This window comes from Vulpes lagopus, chromosome 2, assembly GCF_018345385.1.
Source record: "Vulpes lagopus strain Blue_001 chromosome 2, ASM1834538v1, whole genome shotgun sequence".
NCBI lineage: Eukaryota > Metazoa > Chordata > Mammalia > Carnivora > Canidae > Vulpes > Vulpes lagopus.
Genome location: NC_054825.1, coordinates 166615662 through 166637373, shown reverse-complemented (window position 1 = coordinate 166637373; position 21712 = coordinate 166615662). Strand labels below are relative to the sequence as shown.

Here is a 21712-nt window from a genome sequence, read left to right as displayed (position 1 = left end):
CTACTAGGCGGAAAAGGCGCGGAAGGCGGTCTGAAGGGCGGGGCCTGATGGACGGGGCGCGGCCTCTAGCGGAAGAGAGGAGGAGCCTAGAGTAGGACCCGGAGAGGGGCTCGGGGGGAGAAGGATGGACGCGCCTAGAATGAGGGCGTGGATCTCAGTATGGGTTGGGGCGGAGCCAGGGGAGGCATTCAGCAGAGGATGTAAAGACCACCGCTCTGAGGAGGGATCGGAGCTGAGAACCCCAGAGGGAGTGGGATAGAGGGCGGGAGAAACTACACGGAAAGTTTGAGGCAAGGGGAGGAGCTCAGATGTGGGCGGGGCTTAAGTTAAGTTAGAATTAAGCAGGTAGTTGGGCGGGGTCAAAGACGGAGAAGGTAGAGGCGTGGCCTAGAAAAAGGAAAGAGCAGGCAGGGAAGGGGCGCAGCCCAGAGGGTAGGAGAAACCTACAGAGCAGGGGGCCAGGCTCCCCAGAATGTGGGGACTGGGTCTGTAGTTAAGGGACGGAGCTAAGACTGAAAATTAGGAGTGTCTGAGGCTATGTGCTTGAATGCACGGGTAGGACCTGGAAACGGAGAAAACGAAGACCCGGGGCAAGACCCAGAAGTGGAGCGGTCGAACTGAAAAAATAAAGGATTTAAAGATTTTGAAACTGGGGCGGTTGGGGGGCAGGACACTAAACTAACGGTGTATAGAACACGGATTCTAAAGCTCTTTCCGAAACACTCTTTGCTTCTTTTATGACTCAGTTTCCTCTTCAGTACATCGGAGATTATGTAAAATAGAGGTAGCGCATGGTAAGTGCTGTTTACTACTATTTTTTCGTGACCCAGATCCCCAAACGTCATTTTGAAGATACAGGAGAGAAGACACCCAAGAGTCCAATCTCTTCTAGTAACTCGACTTGAGTGCAGGTCAAGGGTACAGGAAGGAGATTTAGGTGGTTTAAAATCTCACAGTGGAGGGGATTAATGGAGTTGGGAGGGGGGGTAGGTGCAGAGGGTGGAGGCGTCCTGATCCCAGGGCTGAAGAATGGCTGCCTTTGCCCGCCTGCTGGAGCATCTCCTCTGGCCAGCTTGCAAAAAACAGGAGGTAGAGGAGGAAGAGGAGGGGCGCAGGTCTCACCACGGGCCTCGGTCGCTCCTGGACGCGCCGCGATGCGTCCAGCGGCCGCACGGGGGTGCGGCGGCGTCTTGCGGCTTGCGCTTCGGGGCCAGCGCTGTGCAGGGCTGGCGCGCGCACATGGAGGACGCGCACTGCGCTTGGCTCGAGCTGCCCGGGCTACCCCCAGGCTGGGCATTCTTCGCGGTCCTCGACGGCCACGGCGGGGCGCGAGCTGCCCTATTCGGTGCGCGCCACCTGCCGGGCCACGTGCTAGAGGCTCTTGGCCCCTCGCCGGGGGAGCCCGAGGGAGTGCGCGGGGCGCTACGCCGAGCCTTCCTGAGCGCGGACGCACGCCTGCGTGCGCTCTGGCCTCGTGGCGAGCCGGGGGGCACCACGGCCGTGGCTTTGCTAGTCTCCCCGCGTTTTCTGTACCTGGCGCATTGCGGTGACTCCCGAGCGATGCTGAGTCGCGCCGGCGCCGTGGCCTTCAGCACCGAGGACCATCGGCCCCTCCGGCCCCGGGAACGGGAGCGCATCCACAACGCGGGGGGCACCATCCGCCGCCGGCGCCTCGAAGGCTCACTGGCAGTATCCCGAGCGCTGGGAGACTTTGCTTACAAAGAGGCTCCGGGAAGGCCTCCTGAGCTGCAGCTCGTTTCTGCGGAGCCTGAGGTCACCGCCCTGGCTCGCCAGGCTGAGGACGAGTTCCTGCTATTGGCCTCTGACGGTGTGTGGGACGCGATGTCTGGCGCTGCCCTGGCGGGACTGGTGGCATCGCGCCTCCGCTTGGGCCTGGCCCCGGAGCTTCTCTGCGCGCAGCTGTTGGACACGTGTCTGTGCAAGGTCCTAGGGGCGGGGCTTGGAGTCACTGAGGGGAAGAATTTAAAGGATCTAGGGAGTAAGGGATTTTGAGGAAGGGGCTCCCTCGAACTACAGGAGGGGGTTAGGCTTCAGTGAGGGGCGTGGCCTGCCGAGTGGGCAGGGCCAAAACATGGAGGGGCAGAGCCAGGGCTGTCTGTGCAAGATCCGAAAGCCATAGTGATGGATAGGTAAGTGGGAGGGGCCTAAGAGAAAGGCGTGGTCTTTCTTGGGATTTAGTAGTGGATCCTGGTCTGATTCATGCCTTTATGAAGAGCAGCAGGACGGCGGAGTGGGAGGAGCCTCGGCGAAGGGGCAGGGTTCTCTGATAGAGTGCGGCGAGGACAGTGAGAGGTCTAGGTGACCCGTCCTGGTGAGAGGACTTGGTTTACACTGGCAGAGAAACGGCCCTAACCAGATTGGGGAGGAGGACACTAGAAGGCTGAGATTGTTGGGAAGCTCTGCATCCCATCAGGCTCCTTTTTCTCCACTTTCTCCAGGGCAGCCTGGACAACATGACCTGCATCCTGGTCTGCTTCCCTGGGGCCCCCAGGCCTTGTGAGGAGGTGATCAGGAAGGAGTTAGCGCTGGACACAGCCCTGGGCCACAGGGTCGCCGGTGAGGAGGCTCCAAGAGCATAGCGGGAAGGGTGGTCAGTGAGCACCCATAATCCTTCCCTCCTTCTCAGCACTGTGTTCCTCTGCTCAGGAGCCCCCCAGCCTGAACACGGTTTTCTGGACTCTGGCCTCAGAGGACATCCCAGATTTACCTCCTGGGGGAGGGCTGCACTGCAAGTGAGTGTGGGGGGCGTGGTGAGGTGTAATGGGGGGAGGGGTGGTAGAAGGAGGGTCCCCTGCTGGGCCTCTCTCTGCTCTCCAGGGCCGCTGTCATTGCTGAAGTTTATTCTCAGCTCTACCAAGCCTCAGGACACCAAAGGCAGGTAAGGACTTCATGTTCTTGAATGTTTCTCTTGGAAGCATGTAACCCAGGCCTCCTACCTCCTTTAGTGTTGGAGGAGTTGAGGAGACAAGCGGCTTTCCTGATATATTAATAAATTCTCACTCCTGGCCCTGAATCATTGTGCTAGACATGATAGGGGCAGGGGAGGGGGGAAGCAGAAGCAGAGAAGAGACTGCCTCTCTTCCCAAGAAATGTGTCCCCTGCATTAGCCTGTACAACCCATTATCCCAAGCACCACCCCTTTCATCCATAAATAAGGCAGAAAAATTCAAGGAATGTTTATGACCAATCCCAAGACCTGGATGTGAGGATGGTCAGGGTCTTGGATGAGTGAGTAGGGCCTAGATAGCTTACAAGAATTTGGAGCTATCCAAAGAGGTGGTGGGTGGAGCCAAATAAAGTCAGGCAAGGGGTGGGAGTCCGGGAGGAAATGGAGGGAGGGGAGATTGTTGATAGTTCCCCAGCAGCAGAAGGAGGTATTTGTCAAGATTGTTTGATTTGTAATCGACAGAAACCCAATTCCACCTGGGACAGAAAAACAAGGAACTTACTGGGTCACTTAATTGAAGAGTTCAGGCATAAGGCATTGACTACATCCAGTTCTCAGATATCAGGAACCATCTCTTGGTTTTATTTTCTCTGCATTGACTTCATTTCCAGGCAGGATCTCCACATGAGGTAGCAGAGAGTTGCAGCTCTAGCAGCCTCATGTCCCAGGAGCCCAACATTCCCAGTGGAGAGAATTCACCAGGTTCCCAGTAGCGGAAGCTCTGGTTCCATGGCTGGTTCTCACTGACCACACTGGCCCACATGTCTGATCAGTCACTGTGTCTCTGACTGGCCAGGCTGGGGTCACATGCCCACCCCTAGGACTTGGGGCTGAGGTCCACTCCACCCAACCCAGAAGGATTGATGGACAGATGGGGAATGGCGGCCCCTCAAAGAAAAATAAAAGTGGTGGTTCCAGAATATAGGGAAGCAGATACGGAGAACCAAGGGGAGGTTCTTATCAGCCGTTTCCCACCTTCTTTGTTACAAAAGGGCCCAACTGGGGCCAGAAAGCCCACTGGCACCCACTGAAACTCTTCCTTGGACTTGGAGGCCTGACAGCTATTGCCCTTTGAGGACCCTGTGCCCAGCCAGGGCCTCAAAGGAACTGAGGAAGAAGACTCCCCTTCCCCAGCTACACAGGCCAGCGGAAGGAAGACAACCCGAGGGAGGAACCCCAGAATGCTTATTTCCCCTTCTCCTACTTCCCTCTCACACAAAGTCTTATGGGGAAATTCCACCCATCTGAACTTAAAAGGAAAAAAAAAACCCACCCCAAACCAAATCAAATGCTTCTGAAATATTTTAAGCTGAATGGATCCTTGAGTGATAACCCAGTTCAATAACCTTCTCTTCCCTTCCCATTTTTTCATCTGTTTTGGAGGGAGTTAGGAGAGAAGACTTATTGTTAAATTTTAATGATATAACTCAAAATAAATTTCATATATGTATGTATGTATGTATAAAAAACCCTAGACCTTATTTCTCTTGTCATGGGGCAGCTATGTATTGGGCATCTGCTGTGTGCTAGGCTCTGCTCACAGCCATCAACCAGGTGGGACCACTGAAATCCCTGCCACCCCGAGGGACACACCTCCTAGTGTGTGGGGAGACAGCGAACAAGGAAGCAGATATTACCATCTCAGATACTGATTAAGTGTCTTACGGCAAATAAAACAGGGTAGGGTGATAAGATGTCTAGGGGGGGCTACTTTGTTTTTTAAATTGTATTCTTTTTTTTTTTAAAGACTTTATTTATTTATTTATTTGACAGAGCACACACAAGTAGGAGGAGTGGTAGAGTGTGAAGCAGACACCCTGCTGAGCAGGGAGCTGGATGTGGGGCTTGATCCCAGAACCCTGGGATCACAACCTGAGCCAAAGGCAGATGCCCAACTGACTGAGCCATCCAGGCACCCCCCCCCTTTTTTTGAATGGGTAATAAGTTCACTGGATTCAGAATTCAAAGGGTACAAAATGGTATACAAAAATGAAGTCTTTCTCCTCCCTACTCCTTAGCCACTCAATTTCACACCTGGGGTTTTCTTTTTATTTTTTTAAAGATTTATTTATTATTTATTTATTTATTTATTTATTTATTTATTTATTTATGAGAGAGAGAGAGGCAGAGACACAGACAGAGGGAGAAGCAGGCTCCATGCCGGGAGCCCGATGCAGGACTCGATCCCGGGACTCCAGGATCGTGCCCTGGGCCAAAGGCAGGTGCTAAACCGCTGAGCCACCCAGGGTTCCCCCCCACCTGGGGTTTTAAACAGGGGGATCCGGGGAGATCTCTGAGAAGAGTGCAAAGATCACAGAGAAGAGTGTCCCAAGGCTCAGTAGTCAGTGCAAAAGCCTAGAGGCTGGACGGAACCTGGTATTTTCAAGATGAAGTTTGATATGTCTCGAGATGTCTATGACCATCAAATGCCCATTCTCTATCCTATTAGTAACCACTGTAATGAGTTTGGAGTGGATCTTTCCAGACCTTTTACTCGGCTGTGTGTGGTAGCTTTGGTGTTTCCTTGATTTTTTTTTTTTTTTCATACCATGTATCATTTGGCAGTTACTTTTTTTCCTCTCGGTGATACCTTGGAGACTACTTTCATGCCGTTTACACACCTCTTTTTTTTTTTTCTGCTGCCCAGCACTGCAGACAAGGTACAATGTACAATGGTTTTGCTATCCATTCTCCTCTTGATGGATGGTTTTTTTTTTTTTTAAGCTAGTATTTACTTATTTGAGAGAGACAGAGAGCATGAGCAGGACGGTGGGGCAGAGGGAGAGGGAGAAGCAGACTCCCTGCTGAGCAGACAGTCCCATGTGGGGCTCCAACCCCAGGACCCTGAGATCATGACCTGAACCAAAGGCAGATGCTTTAACTAACCGAGTCACCCAGGTGCCCCTTGACGGACATTCAAACTATTTCCAATTTTTTGCCTTCACATCACTGCTGCCACAAAGATCCTTGATCAGGCTTCTTGTGTACACATGCCACTTTCTCTAGCACAAGGGTCCTGTTACCTCTGTTGTACAGCACCTGAGCTCAGAATGGTTTGTACAGGGCCGCCTGGGTGGCTCAGTGGTTGAGCATCTGCCTTCCACTCAGGGCGTGATCCCGGATCTGGGGATCCAGTCCTGCATCAGGCTCCCTGTGAGGAGACTGCCTCTCCTTCTGTCTCTGTCTTTGTCTCTGTCTCTCTGTGTCTCTCATGAATAAATAAATAAAATCTTTTAAAAAATGGTTTTACATTTTTAAAAGGATCAGAGGAAAAACGGAATATGTGAAAGAGCCCCTATGTCTGATATGCCCGAAATATTTACTATTTGGACCTTTATAGAAAAATTTGCTGACTAAAGTGCTAGCCCTCTACAGAAGGACTTGCCCTCACCCTCCTATTTCACAGATGTGAAAGCTGAGCAACAGACACGAGAAAAAAGTTGCCCAAAGTCTTCCGGAACTGGGGTTCTCATTCTGTTGGATAAATGTCTATTGAACTGCTGTTGTGGGCCCGGCTGGATTGAGGGAGGCATACAAACTGATCAAATTGGGGAACTGGGGTGGCTCGGGGGTTGAGCCTTTGGCTCCGGGCGAGATCTCGGGTCCTGGAATGGAGTCCCACATCAGGCTCCCTTCAGAGAGTCTGCTTCTTTCTCCCTCTGTCTATGTCTCTGCCTCTCTATGTCTCTAGTGAATAAATAAATAAAATCTTTTTAAAAAAGATACTGATCAAGGCTACCCCTGTCCCCAAAGAACTCACAGCTTAGGAGAGACAGTGGGAAATAATTATAACCTAGATGGAGGAGATTTCAAGCTCTCCCAGAGTAGGGTAGAAAAGGGGAGAAGAGGGGAGCCTGGGTAGCTCAGCGGTTTGGTGCCTGCCTTTGGCCCAGAGCATGATCCTGGAGTCCCAGGATCTCCAGGATGTGGAGTCCCACATCAAGCTCCCTGCATGGAGCCTGCTTCTCCCTCTGCCTATGTCTCTGCCTCTCTCTGAGTCTCTCATGAATAAATAAATAAAATCTTTAAAAAAAGAAAAGAAAAGGGGAGAAAATTACTCAGTTATTTAGAGAAGAATTAATGTCAGAGCATGGCCTGGAAGGATGAGGTGAAGGAGGTCTGAATCCAGGTAGAGGACCTGGCTTGAACAAAGGCTGGGAATGGTGGTTTTCTCCCCTAGTCAGCTGGGTCCTGTGAATTTTTGGTTTCACACCCCTACCTTGCGCCTAGGCACCCTGTGATTCAGGAGCTCAGGCAAGAGGGCTATGGCCCAGATTTCTTCCTTTACCTTCAGGCCTCAGTTTACCCACTGGTGAACGTTGAACCTATGATTTCCCAGGCATCCAGCCCCAGGGTACCTGACCCGGGCCAGGTGGCGCTCCGCGGGAGGGGAGTGGCCACCAGTGGAGTCACATGGGGCGGGGCCTGCGGGACCCGCTGCGGAAGCCTGGGAGGGTGTTTGGGCCTCAGACCCAAGCTACTGCGTGGGGGAGGGGGTTCCTAGGAGCCAGCACCAGGGGGGTGGGTGCCCCTGCCTCCGCGCCCTCCTATTGCTGGATGATCCCGCCATCCTCTGCGGGCGAAACTGAGTCACGGCGGGGGTGCGTGGGGAGAGGTTCTAGGGGATTTAACCACACAGGAACCTGGAGTCCCATCCCCACCCAGGGGCAGCGCCGCACCCTCACCCCTGCCCCCGCCCCCACCCCCACCCCCACCCCCAGGCAGTGAGTCAGCGGCCGGCCGCGCCCCCTCGGCCCACTTCCTCCTCACCTTCCTGGGGCGGGCGGGGGGCGGCGAGAGGGATGGGGCCCTCCCCGCCCACCCACCCCCCCCCCGTGCTGGGGAAAGGGGTTCATCCCTTAGTCACCTTTCATATATTGGCAGAGAAGAGAGACGTTGGGGTAGCATTTAAGGTATCATTTAAGGGGGAAAATTTGAGAGAATCTATGCTTAACCAGAGGGTCGTCTTCGCGCCCACCCCCCAAATTGAGCAGAACGTGAAGAAATGGAGAAGTCGTTGGGGAGGGTGAGCAGGAATTGTCCCCATTAAGATCCTCCTAAGAGTTTCCATCGTAGGAGCCAATGAGCGATCAGGAAGGATCCCTGGCCCTCCAGCGGACCTACCCCCTAATTTGGGGGTGACCCTCAGCGTGCATCCCTATTTCTCTAACGTTGGGGAAGAGGTAAATAGCGGAAGTGTAGGGTTCCGCGTTGCCCTTTTAAGCGCCCTTCACCCCCCCCCCACCGCCTAGAGGTGTCCGCGGCCCCTTTAAGGCGCAGGGCATTGTGGGTGCGGGGAGTGGAATTTTGGAACGAAATGTAGCGAAGAGAAGTACAGTAGTAAGAGTAACATTGTACCCGCCGCCGGCCGAGGGGGCGCGCCGGGGACGGGACGCCGCACCCCCTTTCTGCCGCAGGGACCCCCGATCAAACCTCCAGAGGGAGGAGGCGCCTGAGGACCCGCCCCGGCCCCGTCCACGTTCCCCCCCAGGAAGCCGGACTCTATGGGGCGGGACCCTGGGGGAGACTGAGCAGAACCTGGAGCCAGCCCCGAACCCCTGAACCTTGAGCCAGGGGCGCCCCGGGAGCACCCACCCGTGGGTGCGCCGCCCTCCCGCTGAGCAGCCATGAGGTGAGCCTCGAACTGCCTCCAAAACCTTCCGCGCTCCGCGCGGGCTCCCCACCCCGCCTTTGTCCCCCTCCCCCAGCTGGAATTTGGGGACAGGGCACTGGGGGCCTCGGATTTGAGGCCGAGCCCCCTTGGACGAGTTCCAAATACTGACCGCTTCGCCATGACTCCTAAGGCTCGGGTGGTGCCTCAGAGGTTCTCTCGGAAGCCCTCAGATTTGGGGGCGCCGCGAGGACTCCCGAATTTCTTAAAGACTTTTTCAGAGAACCTCCAAGTTGCCAGATCCTGCCAGCATGGAGGCCAGAATTAAGGCAGGGCTCGGACTACCCCCAAAAAAAATCTCAACTCGGGCTCCGGGAGGGATTTAGGGTACCGGGTTGGGGGTCCCTGGGACCTGGAAGAGAGATTCGGGACGTAGACCTTGGTTTGCCGGGTCTGCCTTTACGTGGCGCTGGAAAAAGCCTTCCCAAGTGGGACCTCGCTTCTTAACTTGGGGGGCACTTAACCCCTTAAATTTGGGGGGCTCTCGTCCTCCGGTGGAGGTGGGTGCAGACGAACCCACGGACCCGGACAGCCTCGAGGGTCTGGTTGGGACTCCCCTCCCCCGCCGCTCCCCACCCATCTTCGGTTTAAAACAAGCGGTGCCTAGGACGGAGCTCCAGCGCTCGGCGCGGAGGGCGGCTCCCCGGCCCGGGGCCAGGAGGGCGGCCCCGCGCCCCCACCTGTGCGTCCTGGGGAGGGAGGGGGCGCGGCAGCTGCGGGAAGAGGGGCCTTTGTCTTCCTGACTCACCTGTCGAGACAGCTGGTGTTGGGGGGCGGGCAAGGAGTGCTGTGGGCCGGCTGCTTTCCCCACCACGCGCCTCCCCTTGCTCTCACCACCGCCCCCCTACCCGGCCATCCAGAGCCGTGGGGTTGGGGGGGCGCTGTAAAAAGCTTCAAGGTCATAGCCCTCTCCCCCTGGGACCCAGGCTCCCAAGACAGTCCCAGACACCTTCCCAGGAATTTAATCCTGGGGTGGGGGGCCCAGAGGACCCAGGGATTTTTGTCTTAACCGGGTCGCACCTCAGAACTCCTGGGCTCACCTGAGGGCGGGGCGGGGGCGGGCTGGGAGACCGGAGTAGACCCTCCCCCACTCTCCCCTCCCCCTGGCCCCCCATAATCTCTCCCTTGGGGCCTGAGCCTGACAATACTATCTCCCTTCCTCCACTCTCTCAGGGACTTCCTGCCCCCAAAGCCCCCAGCTTGAGGGGGAGGCCCCCAGAGGAGGACTGGGGATTAACCCCCTGGTGCCCACATCCTCCCACTTCCCCCCACACGCCCCTGCCCTCTGACATCAAGAGTCGCATTGCCCTTTAGGACCATTAGAGACCCCCTCCGCCTGTGTTCCTTCTGATGTGAAAGTGTTGGAGCATTTTGGAGTGAGGGGGCACCCACGGACACCCACCCTCGAGGTCTCCCGCCTACCTACCCCCCATTATAGCCACATCCCTCCGAGGCCTGCCCCGGAGAGGGGGCATTTTGGGGGGAGCCAGGCTCTCTTCCCTCACCCTCTTCCCAGGGGACCCTCCTCTCCCACTGCTGCCCCCCCGCCCCGCCCCCCGCCCCCCCTCGCGTTTCCGGTCCCAGGCACCGTGGAAGGCGGATGGCGGATGTCCGAGTTAGTGCTGCCTCACTCACTGTGAGACCGTAAAAGGGCAGGAGCAGTGTCTGGGCCGGCCTCCCGCCCCCCCTCCCCCAGGCCCGGAGGCCTTCGCCCTCCCACAGGGTCCCCCTACTGTTGGCTGCGGCCAAAGCTCCCACCTCCTGGGGGTGGGGGGGCGGTGGGCAGGAGTTGAACTGCTGGGCCTCCCACCGGAGGGTCACTCGCACCTCCCCGAGGGGGTCTTCCCTGCTGATGGCCACGCCCAACTCGCTGCGCTGCGCCCCCTCTTCCAGGACCTCTAGGATTCCAAAAGACCCCTGCCCCTGCATGAGGGCAGCCGGGGAAACTGAGGCTCGCCCTAGATCCCTCAGGCAGTGTTGAGGGAGGGGAGGGGACTGGGATCCTGCGACTTGACTTCTGTCTGCTTTGGCTGGGCGAAGAGAGGATGTTAAAATGGAAAGTTACAAGATATAGTTCTTTTTCTCCCAGTTTGACAAATATTTGTTAAGTGTCTGCTGTGTGTGAGACTCAGCTGGGATTCTGGGAAGGCTCAGAGGGGGCAGAGGTCTGAGAATCTCAGGGCAGAGGGCTGCAAGCGGTATTTAGGTCCATTTCTTTCCTCTTCCAGGAATGGTAATTATTATTACCTTACAAAGTTGTTGTTTTTTTTTTGTTTTGTTTGTTTTGTTTTTTAAATAATAATAAGAGACCATCTGATCAAACATGTGCTCTGTGCCAGGCACTGTATTATTCTGACTGCCCCACCTCCATGGGTCTACTGAGACACAGAAAAATTAAGCAAATAACCTATTCAAGTCAGTTTGGAAGTAGGCAGCTCTGGATTTGAATTTAGGGCAGTCTCCAGACTACGATGCTATTACAGAAAAAGGAAAATAAAACTTTTTAATGGTATTAAAAAAAAAAAAAAACAAGTAACATGTTTGCACTATGTGAACACTTAAGATAATGCAGATAAGCAAGGAGAATCTTTTACCTTCCTGTTCCTTTATGGGAAACTGAGGCTTATAGGGAAGGAGTGGCTAGAGTGAACCCACACAAACCCAAAGCCCATAGATCTGGTTCTTTGTACAGGGTTGCTTCAAAGACTTGCAGTTTTGGAAGGGTTATAGTTGGTGTGTGCATGGGGGTTTGCAGGGAGTGGATTGCAAGGTTTATGGTTTAAAGAGACTGTGGGGTAAATCCTGAGGGGGGAATGAAGGGGTGAAGGGAAGGGCAAGCCTCTAATCTGGAAGGCTTGAGTAAACCAGAGTGACTATGCTTGATTGCCTCCAGTGATGAGAAACTCTCTTTCTCAGTTAGGACGTTCAGCTCCCTCATGCAGTGTGCCAAGTCCCAGGTCCTGAGCTTAGGGCTTTTCTTATCTCTTTCAATCCTTACAGCAAACCCAGTGAATTCTGGTTTCCAGGCCTGGAAACTGCAGCTCAGAGAGGTGAAGCCACATAGCAAGGGAGTGACTTGAACCCTTTGTCATCCACCACATGTTTTCCAGAATGCAGGGACTTCCTGGGGGAGGCGCAGGGTGGGGGTGGGGGAGGGTCCTGAGCTGGCTGAGAATTAAGACTCTTTCCTGGGAAATTGAGGGAGCAAGACCCCAGGAGCCCCATGGGAATCAGGCGCACCCCTGTTTCAGACCCACTCCCCGCTTCCTGGGCTGTGGGATTTTCCATCAAGCTTTTACCTGGTTTAGAGTTTTGGTTGTTTTGAACTTAAGTAATGAATTGGTGTTTTCTAGGTAATACCGCCCAGAGGTTGAAAAAGAAAAAAGAAATGAGCAATTCAAAAGCGTAAACAGCACTAAACATCCATTTCCTCCCTCCTTCCTCCGGCCCCAGCTGCCCTCTTCCTAGGAGACAGCCTCTGTTAGTCTCCTGAGAAGCTTGAGAAGCGGCCTCTGCTTCTATCACCTCGTTGCCTTGTGTGCGGATATATTTATATCCTTTCACCTTTTTTTTTAAACCCCTGATATGCACCACTTTATACCTCGCCTCTTAAAAGATTCAGCCTAGCTGTTTCCTCATCTTTAAATGAGGTTGAGAACTTGGGTAGACCAGGGTTCAAATACGAGCCCCTCCATGTTCTTGCTGAATGACCCGGGACAAGCGTCTTGACCTCTCTGTGCCCATAGTCATTCATCCCTTAAAAAGGGGTAAGTGCCAGAGCCCGTGCCATGAGGTCAGGTGTAAATTGGGGCCCAGGACCCCAAACAGTGTCTGGGACTCAGGCCAACCCATAAACATCAGCGCCTTTGTTAAGAGTTTTTCCTTTTTTTTTTTTTTTTTAAGAGTTTTTCCTTTTAACGATTAATGACTCATTAGCTAATTTGGCAACTAGCGAGTACCTACAATGTGCCAGGCACCGTGCTAGGTTGTGGGGACATAGCCGGTGGACGGAAAGAAAAAGAATCTCTGCCCTGACAATTTGGTAGGGGAGACAGGGGTCTCTCAGGTAGGATCCCTGCTGTGAAATACGCAACTTGGGACCAGAAGGAGGAATTTTTCCAGATAGGGTAGTCAGGGAGGGCTTCTCAGAGGAGGTGACTTGGAAGTGGAGACCCCAAGCAGACAAGACTAGGTTGAGGAGGAACAAGTGCACAGGCCCGAGGGGGTGATCTGTCTGGCATGCTGAAAGAGCGGCACAGAGCCCAGTGGGGCTGGAACAGAGCAGTGGGGCTGGAACAGCAAGCTTGAGGGAGGGAAGAGATGAGGTCAGAGATCCCACAGCTCACACAAACCACAGAGAGAACTCGGCTTTTAGTCTGTGGGGAGCCACGGGAGTTTTCCGAGAAGAGGAGGGACCCGATCTGACTGGTGTTTTAATAGGATCCTTCTGCCATAATGGGGACACTGTGGCCTGGAGAGGGGCAGGACCAGCCTGGGGTCACTCAGCAGACGCCCAGTTCTCCAGCCAGGCCAGAGACTCAGCAGGGCAAGACTGCTTGGGAGAGCAAAGTGCAGCCAGGGTGGGGTAGCAGCTATAGCCTCGGGCGCCTGGCCAGAGTCTGCCCTGGGTGTGGGTAGCAGGTGTGGGCGAGGCCTTAACCCTGCCCTGCCAAGGGCAGTGGGAACCAGAAACAATCCCCGAGGCTGCACTTGTCTGGAAACTGCACCTGATATTTGGGTAGGGCCCACGCAGTGGGTGGGTGGGTGGGGGGGGGGGTTGGTTAAGACCGTGGACTTGGGTGCCAGGTGGCCAGGCTTCAAATCCTCGCTCTGCTGCTTACCAGCTGTGTGATCAGGGGCAAGTCGCTCAACCTCTCTGGGCCTCCATTTATAGTCCTCACTTGCAAAACAAAGATGAACTAGTGTCCATCTTGAAGGGCTGCGGTGAGAATAAAATGAGCATCTCTTTGGAAAGGGCCTTGAGTGCCTGACTCGCTGAAGTGCACCCTAAGAAGGAGGTGCTGCGGTTGTATAAACTTATGGGGGGGAACGGGGCTCAGCTTCCTGGCCGAGGAACCAGGAGCTGGGTCCACTGAAGGGGCTTTCCCTGCCCTGCCTTTTACCACATCAGCGTCAGCCCCCGGCCTCCGCCCGGCCCTCGTGGAGACAGCCCATTGCCGGGTATAATTTATGTCCCCGGAAACCTCTCACCACCTACTTCCTCTTTTAGGGAAAAAGTCTGCTGGGGGTGGGGGTGGGGACTAGTGGTTCCCCCTGGTCTGTGTGTGACCTTGGGCAAGTCACTTCCCGTCTGGGAGCCTGAGTTTCCTCACTGCGGGGAGGGGACTTGGAACCTCTCCAGAAGGACTGGTGGGGGCTCCAGAGGGATGTGGCTGTCTGGCTCCCCAGTGGTGTCTGTTCAGGGGACCGTGAAAGGGATGCTGACAGTTACTAAGCACTCAGTATGTGCCAGGCATTGTGCCAAGTGTTCTGTGCCTGGACTCCATTTACTCCTCCCACTGCCCCAGGAAGGGGCGGGGACTGTCATTTTCCCACTTTGCAGGCAAGGAAGATGAGTACAGGGTGGGGAGGTCACTTCCCTGAGTCATGGAGTCAGTGTCTCAGTGAGGATTCGAACCCAGTTCTGTGGATGTCAGATCCTGAACTCTGAACCAGTTTCCTGACCCCTCCCTGCCAAAGCTGAGTCAGATGTCACTTTATCCAGGAAGACCTCCCTGACCCTCGGGCCGGGGCTGGCACTGTCTGGGGACAGGACTGGCTCCTACCCTGGAGGGTGGGGCCAGGGCTGTCTGGATCATTGCCCAAAACCCAGGCTCGACAGAGCAGGGAGCGTCTGCTGGTGGCCGCCGGTGCCTGGGGAGCCGGATGGATGGGGCGGAAGAGTCTAGGCTCCTGCATCCATGCCCAGCACCCTGCGGACCTCACCCTTCCCCTCCCCGCGTCTCAGCTTCCGCTGGGGACCAGAGCAGGCAGTGAGGGCCGGGGGGCTGGTCAAGCACCCTGGCAGAGACAGGGAAACCGAGGCTGAGATCAGCAGGGGGGAGCTAGTCCCGGAACTCCTGCTCGGTCCCCACCGGCCCACTTCTCCCAAGTGCACCCGGCCGGCTCTCTCACCTGTGCACCCCTGCATCTGCCTGCCTGTCTGTCTCACTCCCTTCGGTGCTGTTTCTCCAGCCCCTGCCTTTCTGTTTGTTCTCTCCCCTATTCCAGATCTGTCTCTGTCCACCTGTCTGCTTCTCTCTCCCCATCTCTGCCTCGGTCTCCCTGTCCGCCTCTCTCCTTCCCCCCACTCCTCCCCACATCACATGCCGGGAATCTCTGAATGTCCCCAGGCGACCGAGATGGAGGTGACTGGCCTCTGGAGGGTGCAGGCCAGAGGGTGCAGGCCGTGCCCCCTCCACTAACCCGCCCTTCCCCCGCTCCCCGCAGTGAGACGGTTATCTGCTCCAGCTGGGCCACTGTGATGCTTTACGATGACAGCAATAAGCGATGGCTGCCGGCAGGCACAGGCCCCCAGAGTTTCAGCCGCGTCCAGATCTACCACAACCCCACGGCCAATTCTTTCCGGGTTGTGGGCTGGAAGATGCAGCCAGAACAGCAGGTGAACCTCCGCCTCCCTCTCCCTCCCCCTCTCTCCCTCTGCAGGCTGTGCCCTGCACCCACCATCCTCACCCATCTTTCCCCTCCTGCCAAGGTGGTCATCAACTGTGCCATCGTCCGGGGTATCAAGTATAACCAGGCCACCCCCACCTTCCACCAGTGGCGCGATGCCCGCCAGGTCTGGGGCCTCAACTTTGGGAGCAAGGAGGATGCCACCCAGTTCGCGGCAGCCATGGCCAGCGCCCTTGAGGCTCTGGAAGGTGAGAGTGGGCAGCGGGGAAGCACGGAGCCCTGCCCGGGGCCACCGCTTCCCCACTCGCAAATTAGCCCCCTTCTCACAAACTGCTGTTGCACCGCTACCGTGGGAGGATTATGGTGCAGACTCTGTAGAGGCGCCTGTGTGCCCCATGCACACCCGTGTCTAAAACACACAATTCCTAAGGGTGCGGCCTGCTCCGTGAGTTTTTCCCCCGGTGACCGCCTCTCCGATCCAGATCCTTCCAGCCCCTAGAAGGCTCCAGCCCCTAGAAGGCTCCCTGTGCCCTTTACTAGATCCCCGTTGTAGTGGTGGGTCATCAGTTAGTTTTCTGGCATCACTATTAAGGGAAAGCTCTCCAGCTGGTATTTCATAGACGTGAGCATGCACACGCATCCCCTGGGCATGGGGGTGAATGCAGATCCTGGTTCAGTTGAGCTGGGGCGTGGCCTGAGCCTCTGCATTTGTAACCAGTGCCCTGGTGATGACAAGGCTGCCACTCCATGGGCACAGCGGAGCGAGGCTTTAGGAAACCGCTGTGCATCCAGGGTCTGGGGGCAGAGGTATTTGCATCCTGGAGAAGCCTCAGTGCCAGTGGAGAAAGGTTTGCTTGGCTGGGGGCACAGAAGAGTATGGTGGGTGGTTCAGGTTGCAGGAGCCAGAGGCCTGGAGGTGGGTGAGGAAGAGGCTCCCAACCTTCCAGTGTTCTTGGGCTGGGGTCTGAGTGGCAGTGACAGTGGTTAAGAGCCTGGATGCTAGAAATCAGCCTGAATTGGTTTTGTTCATGCAAATTCTGGTCTGCAAGACATGGGCAAGTGACTCAGGAAAGTTCTGGGCTTTTGCTCGGCATCATCACAGCACCTGCCTCTTATCGGCTCAGTCAAGGGAGGCCAGTGCTGCCCCTCATCCCACGCCCCAGCCCGAGGGTCAGACTCTTTGGAGAAAGAAGGAAGCCAGTGCCTCTGGCACAGATTCCTGGGAGAGCTGAGTGAGAGTATCATGGGGTGGGGCCGAGTTCCGGGGTTGACTCACCACACTTTCCAACTCTTACCTTCCAGGAGGGGGGCCTCCGCCACCCCCGCCACCTGCAGCACCTCCCACCTGGTCTGTCCAGAATGGTCCCGCCTCAGAGGAGGTGGAGCAGCAGAAAAGGTGGGGGCAGCCCCTGGGTGGAGAACCCTACCAGCATCAGAGTTCTAGGATGTTCCAGAACCCCAGACTCCCAGAGTCCAGAACTGTCCAACTTTCAGTTTCCAGAATGTCCCTACTCCCAGGGGGCTAGAAATGAAGGGCTTTCAGGAAACCCCACCTCCTGGAGTTCAAGAAACTCCCATACCCCGAGTTACAGAACCTTCTGACCCCTCAAATCCCAGCCCCCCACATTCCCAGAATCCAGAAGTTGGCTGTTTAAAAGATCTTGGGCATTTTGTAATTCAGACGTTCTTGACAGTCTGATGACAAGAATGCTAACATCTTGGTCTCACTCTGTCCCTGCCCTTCCCCCCAACTCCTTCCCTGGGTCCCTGGGGGAGGAAGGCGAGGGTGGGGATTGGCAATCAGCCTCCCTGGAGATCTGGGAGAGGAGGGGGGCGGTTGCTGGCCATCCTTGGGGCCCTCAGTGATGGCAGCTCCATCAACCCTTCACAGGCAGCAGCCGGGCCCACCGGAGCACCTGGAGCGCCGGGTCTCCAATGCAGGTGATTGCTCAGTGGCCTTGGGGGGATGGGGACAGGGGTAGGGGGATGACCTCCCAAGGAGGGGGTGGGCCAGCTGGATAGGAAGGAGTAAGGCTCCTCTCTTAGCACCCTCCTTTTCTGTGTTTCTTCCAGGAGGGCCTCCTGCTCCCCCAGCTGGGGGACCGCCCCCCCCTCCAGGACCTCCTCCTCCTCCAGGTCCCCCCCCACCCCCCGGTGTGCCCCTCTCAGGGGGCTCTGCGGCAGGGCACGGAGCAGGGGGAGGCCCACCCCCTGCGCCCCCTCTCCCCACAGCACAAGGCCCCAGTGGTGGGGGAACAGGGGCCCCCGGTCTTGCAGCAGCCATTGCCGGAGCCAAACTCAGGAAAGTCAGCAAGGTGAGGGAGCCACGTGCGGCTGGATGTGGGGGGATGGCCCTGATGGGACAAGACCAGAGTTGCAGGGGTCGGAGGGGGGAGTGGGGCCACAGGAGGGCCAGGGGGGCTAGGAGGGCCACCCATAAAGCCCCTTCTTCTTTGTCATTTCTCCAGCAAGAGGAGGCCTCAGGGGGGCCCTCAGTCCCTAAAGCAGAGAGCACTCGAAGCACGGGCGGGGGGCTGATGGAAGAGATGAATGCCATGCTGGCCCGGAGGTGAGCCTGAGCCTGGAGCCTGGAGCCGCCAATGCCTTGGAAAGCTCTGGGAAGAAACCTCTCAGACCTGCAGTTAGCACCTGGAGATTCCAGTTCTGTAGGGCCAGGTTGGGGGAGGGCTCAGATTCCCATCTGGTTTGTTTCTTTGGGTGAAAGTTCCTTCTGTGATAGGCAGGTTTGGGATCGACAGTGCTGGAGATTACATTCTCCCGTGATGGCTGAGGTTTGGAATCACCTGGGGGTAGCCTCCAGAATGTTCTGAAACCCTGAATTCTAGAACCTGAGGAGGTCTCCCCTTAGAGGAGATCCTGCCTCGGAATCTTGGAAACTCAGATTCCTAGAATCCCAGCCATGTAAGATCGAGAATCCTCCACCCTTAGACTTTGGTGATTCCCAAATGTGAGAATCCTAGCCCCCCCTCCCCCCACACACACCCCAGTTGGAGAACAGCACTCTCTTTAACTTCCAAAACTCCAGTTTCCTTACCCTTTGAGGATTCCAGAACTCTACACCTTAGCATCCACCTTTCTAGAACTCTGGTAAGAATTACTGAGTGGCTGAGGGAGGGCTGAAGTCATCTGTTTTTGCCTGTCCCTCCTGCAGAAGGAAAGCCACACAAGTTGGGGAGAAACCCCCCAAGGATGAATCTGCCAATGTGAGTTAGGGGCTCTTCCTGCCAGGTGCACCTTAGGCTGTACCATTCGGGTAGGGATACTGGGGAGGGCCGGGGTGTGACAGGAACGGGGCGGGGTGACGCCAAGGCGAGGATCAGCCGGCGGTCTCATGGCAGTTTTATTTCCCACCAGCAGGAGGAGCCAGAGGCCAGAGTCCCAGTCCCAGCCCAGAGTGGTGAGTGGAGCCTGTCTAGCCTCTAGGGCCGGATGCCCTGTTCTCAGGTGGAATGCCCCCTCCTGGGGGAGTCTGCAAGCCATGCTGCGGACTGTAGTCCCTTGAGACCCTTTGAACAGGGGCTGATGAGGCTGTGGGGAGACTGAGGCGGGGCATTCCTCGTCCCTGATCTTCCTGATTTGTTGCCTGTCCCCCAGAAACTGTGCGGAGACCCTGGGAGAAGAACAGCACAACCTTGCCAAGGTGCGCCATCAGTGCTGGGTCCCTCCCCTCCCATAAATAGATGGATCTGTCACCTTTGTAGGAAGGCGACCCTTGGAACGGGAAGCAGGGGAGGCTGACCCTTTCTCTAACCTCATTTCTGTCCCAAACCACACTGACTCTCCTAGGATGAAGTCATCTTCATCCGTGACCACTTCCGAGGCCCACCCCTCCACGCCCAGCTCCAGTGACGAGTCAGACCTGGAGAGAGTGAAACAGGTAGCTTAGCTGGAGGTGGGGGCTGGGGGGTCGGGTGTTGGGTGTTGGGAGGCCCGGGCTAGAAAGGGGCCACAGGTAGAAAGGAGATCTGGGGCCAAACTCCGCCATCCATCTGCCCTGTGATTCTGTGAAAAGGCCTCAGAAACCTCAGTTATCCAGCCTGAGAAATGGAGAGATTGAATCAGGTCAGGGATGACACACATACCACAGCCTCCTCTTCCAGCGCCAGTCACAGACCTTACTAATCTATCACTGCACTCATTCCTGATGAGCACCCAGAGTCCTTTCCAGCACACTAGCCCCAGACAGCACCAATCGGAATTGGCAGGAGACAGAAAAATATTTGCCAGCCCTAATACTGGATGCTCTCCAGTCCTTTTCATCTGGCTCCAACGATCCAGGATTTTCCCTGAGAATTCTCCAGTCACTCTCTGGCCTTTTCAGTGATGTCACTGTGTGTGTGTGTCCCCGCGTGTGTGTTGGGGTGGGTAAGGGTCTTGAACCTTCTTCCTCTGGCCATTATTAAGAAAGGGTGGGGGCTTTCTCTTTAGAAAGGGGGGGGAGTTATTTTAAAAGGGGGCTTTCTTTAAAAAAGGGGAGCTTCATTTCTGCAAGTTCAGGGTGCCCTTCCTGATTGGTTGCACCCCATTATTTCCAGGAGCTTCTGGAAGAGGTGAGGAAGGAACTGCAGAAAGTAAAAGAAGAGATCATTGAAGGTGAGGTGGTTTTTGAATTTTAAACATTTGTTTTGGAGGCATCACGTCTCCTGGAAAGGGCCCTGTGTTGGAAGGGAAGGCGGAAGAGGCTCTGCCCCTGACCCCTGCTCCTTGTTTCCTTCCAGCGTTTGTCCAGGAGCTGAGGAAGCGGGGTTCCCCCTGACCACAGGGCTCCAGAAGATCGTGTATCTCCTTTCTGCACACCCCGCCTGTCACCCCGCTTTCCCTGCCTCAACTCGACTTGGAATTGGCTAAAGACCACACAGGAATGCATCTCCCCCACTCCCTGTCCTACTTGGAAAATACCAAGGGGTTGTGGCTCCGTGGCCCCAGGGCCACACCCATACTGGCTGCTGATTGGCTGGGGAGGCCCCCACCCTTTGCTCCCTTTGGTCCTTCCCCTTCGCCATCCCCTTGGGGCTGGTTCCTCTGTTGGGGATGTACCAAGTGACCCCACAGTAAGGGGGAAGGAAGGAGGGAATCTCACATTCCCTTGTTCTAGATTCACTTTAACGCTTAATGCCTTCGAATTTTTGTTTTTTTAAGGAAAAAAATATATATATATATATTTAGGTTTTGGGGGGAAGGGAAATTTTGTTTCTCTTTCGTTTTGATAAAATTGGGGTGTGGGGAGTTTTTAAATGCTATGCCCAGGGCTTGTCCCCTTTGGAGCAGCTATTTAAGGGGGAGGATGTCCCACCAGGCTGGAGGCACCTCCCCCACCCCCACCCCCACCCCAGGGAGCTCCCTTCCCTTTGGCTCCTTTCCCTTTTCTATGAGGAATTAAGATGCTATAACTTTTTGGAACCTCAGTTTTTTGGTTTTTTATTTGGGTAGGTTTTGGGGTCCCCCTGGGGAAATAAGATGAGGGAGAAAGGAAAGGGGGAGGAAACCTCCCCTCTCCCACCTTCACCTTTAGCTTCTTGAAAATGGGCCCCTACCGAATAAATCTGCCAGTTTTTTATAAATACGAAGATTTCTGGACTGATTCGGAGGGCTGCTCTGATGAGGGCGGAGGTGTGTGTGTGCCCCTCCCGGCAGTGATCTGCCTTCCCCTCCTCTTTTTCCTTCCATCCTGTATCTGCTCCAGTTCCCACAGGCTCTGACAACCAATCTGCCACCCTGGAAAAAGCTAAGGACAGTCCCTCACAGTGTGGCATCAGGCAAGTCCTGTTGCTACTCCTGGGCCTCAGTTTCCCCATCTGGGAAATGGCTTGTGGGATGACTCTGACCCTTCCAATGGGAATCCTCCCAGCTTCTCTGCTAATTCCAATGATCCTGTACCCATTTTGCAGATGTACGCCATGGTGCTCAGACACATTCTTAAAGATGACTTATTTACCCCAGAGCTCCTTTAATTATAAAATATTTACAGTCTTAAAAAAAAATAGAATTCAGAAATCACAGAGCTCATATACACCCCCTTCAGGGGTTCATTGGTTTGGTAGGGGGTGGGGGAGTAGATAACCCTGCCTGGTTGGAATATTCCATTTGGATGCGGGGGTGACTTCAGGGCTGAGGGCCAGGTGGTCCCACTAGAGGAAGCCTTTGTATGAAGGAGGGTGAGGGTGGGCTGGGTGACCAAAGGATAAGCAGGAAGAAGGAATCCCAGAGTACTCAAGAGCAGGTTCGGGTGGGAGATGGCAGATGTGACAAGTGACCCAGGTAGTAGGGGAACAAGTGGGGGTCTCTATGAGGGACCAGCTGAGGAGGACAGTAGGTAGGGACAACAGTAGGTCAGACAGGTAAACAGCTGAGACCAAAACACAGAATGGTTCATCCCTGGGCAGAACTGATTTTTCTACCCCAAAGGACCAAGTCTTGCT

The 21712-nt window shown here is 55.4% G+C and overlaps 2 protein-coding genes across 10 annotated transcripts; both read left to right on the top strand.

Annotated features, from left to right (window-relative positions):
- Window positions 1–18: 18 nt before the first annotated feature.
- On the top strand, window positions 19–5116 carry PPM1N (protein phosphatase, Mg2+/Mn2+ dependent 1N (putative)). 8 transcript variants are annotated; one of them, XM_041746329.1, is made up of 5 exons: window positions 19–1944; window positions 2460–2577; window positions 2648–2753; window positions 2870–2899; window positions 3961–5116. In XM_041746329.1, exons 1-5 carry the CDS (start codon window positions 1030–1032, stop codon window positions 4214–4216), a joined length of 1425 nt encoding a protein of 474 aa, XP_041602263.1. In that variant the 5' UTR covers window positions 19–1029; the 3' UTR covers window positions 4217–5116. The 8 variants fall into 8 exon arrangements, with proteins under 8 accessions (XP_041602263.1, XP_041602268.1, XP_041602267.1 ...); XM_041746334.1 differs by having other exon boundaries at window positions 2668–2753; window positions 3961–4135; XM_041746333.1 differs by having other exon boundaries at window positions 2839–2899; window positions 3961–4135.
- Window positions 5117–8257: 3141 nt separating this feature from the next.
- On the top strand, window positions 8258–21237 carry LOC121485663 (vasodilator stimulated phosphoprotein). Of its 2 annotated transcripts, none has more exons than XM_041746346.1 (13): window positions 8258–8600; window positions 15090–15261; window positions 15355–15520; window positions 16575–16668; window positions 17164–17213; window positions 17346–17587; window positions 17741–17841; window positions 18445–18496; window positions 18651–18690; window positions 18888–18933; window positions 19080–19170; window positions 19829–19886; window positions 20012–21237. In XM_041746346.1, exons 1-13 carry the CDS (start codon window positions 8596–8598, stop codon window positions 20047–20049), a joined length of 1155 nt encoding a protein of 384 aa, XP_041602280.1. In that variant the 5' UTR covers window positions 8258–8595; the 3' UTR covers window positions 20050–21237. The 2 variants fall into 2 exon arrangements, with proteins under 2 accessions (XP_041602280.1, XP_041602278.1); XM_041746344.1 differs by having other exon boundaries at window positions 8259–8600; window positions 18648–18690; window positions 20012–21236.
- The last annotated feature ends 475 nt before the right edge of the window (window positions 21238–21712 follow it).

Excerpts from the sequence above, each read along its gene's own strand:
- LOC121485663 (XM_041746344.1), top strand. Across the intron at positions 16,669-17,163 it reads GAGGTGGAGCAGCAGAAAAG|GCAGCAGCCGGGCCCACCGG; the intron begins GTGGGGGCAGCC and ends AACCCTTCACAG. Across the intron at positions 17,588-17,740 it reads AACTCAGGAAAGTCAGCAAG|CAAGAGGAGGCCTCAGGGGG; the intron begins GTGAGGGAGCCA and ends TCATTTCTCCAG.
- PPM1N (XM_041746329.1), top strand. The coding sequence starts at position 1,030 with ATGGCTGCCTTTGCCCGCCTGCTGGAGCATCTCCTCTGGCCAGCTTGC. Across the intron at positions 2,578-2,647 it reads CCTGGGCCACAGGGTCGCCG|CACTGTGTTCCTCTGCTCAG; the intron begins GTGAGGAGGCTC and ends CCTCCTTCTCAG. Across the intron at positions 2,754-2,869 it reads GGGGGAGGGCTGCACTGCAA|CTCTACCAAGCCTCAGGACA; the intron begins GTGAGTGTGGGG and ends GTTTATTCTCAG.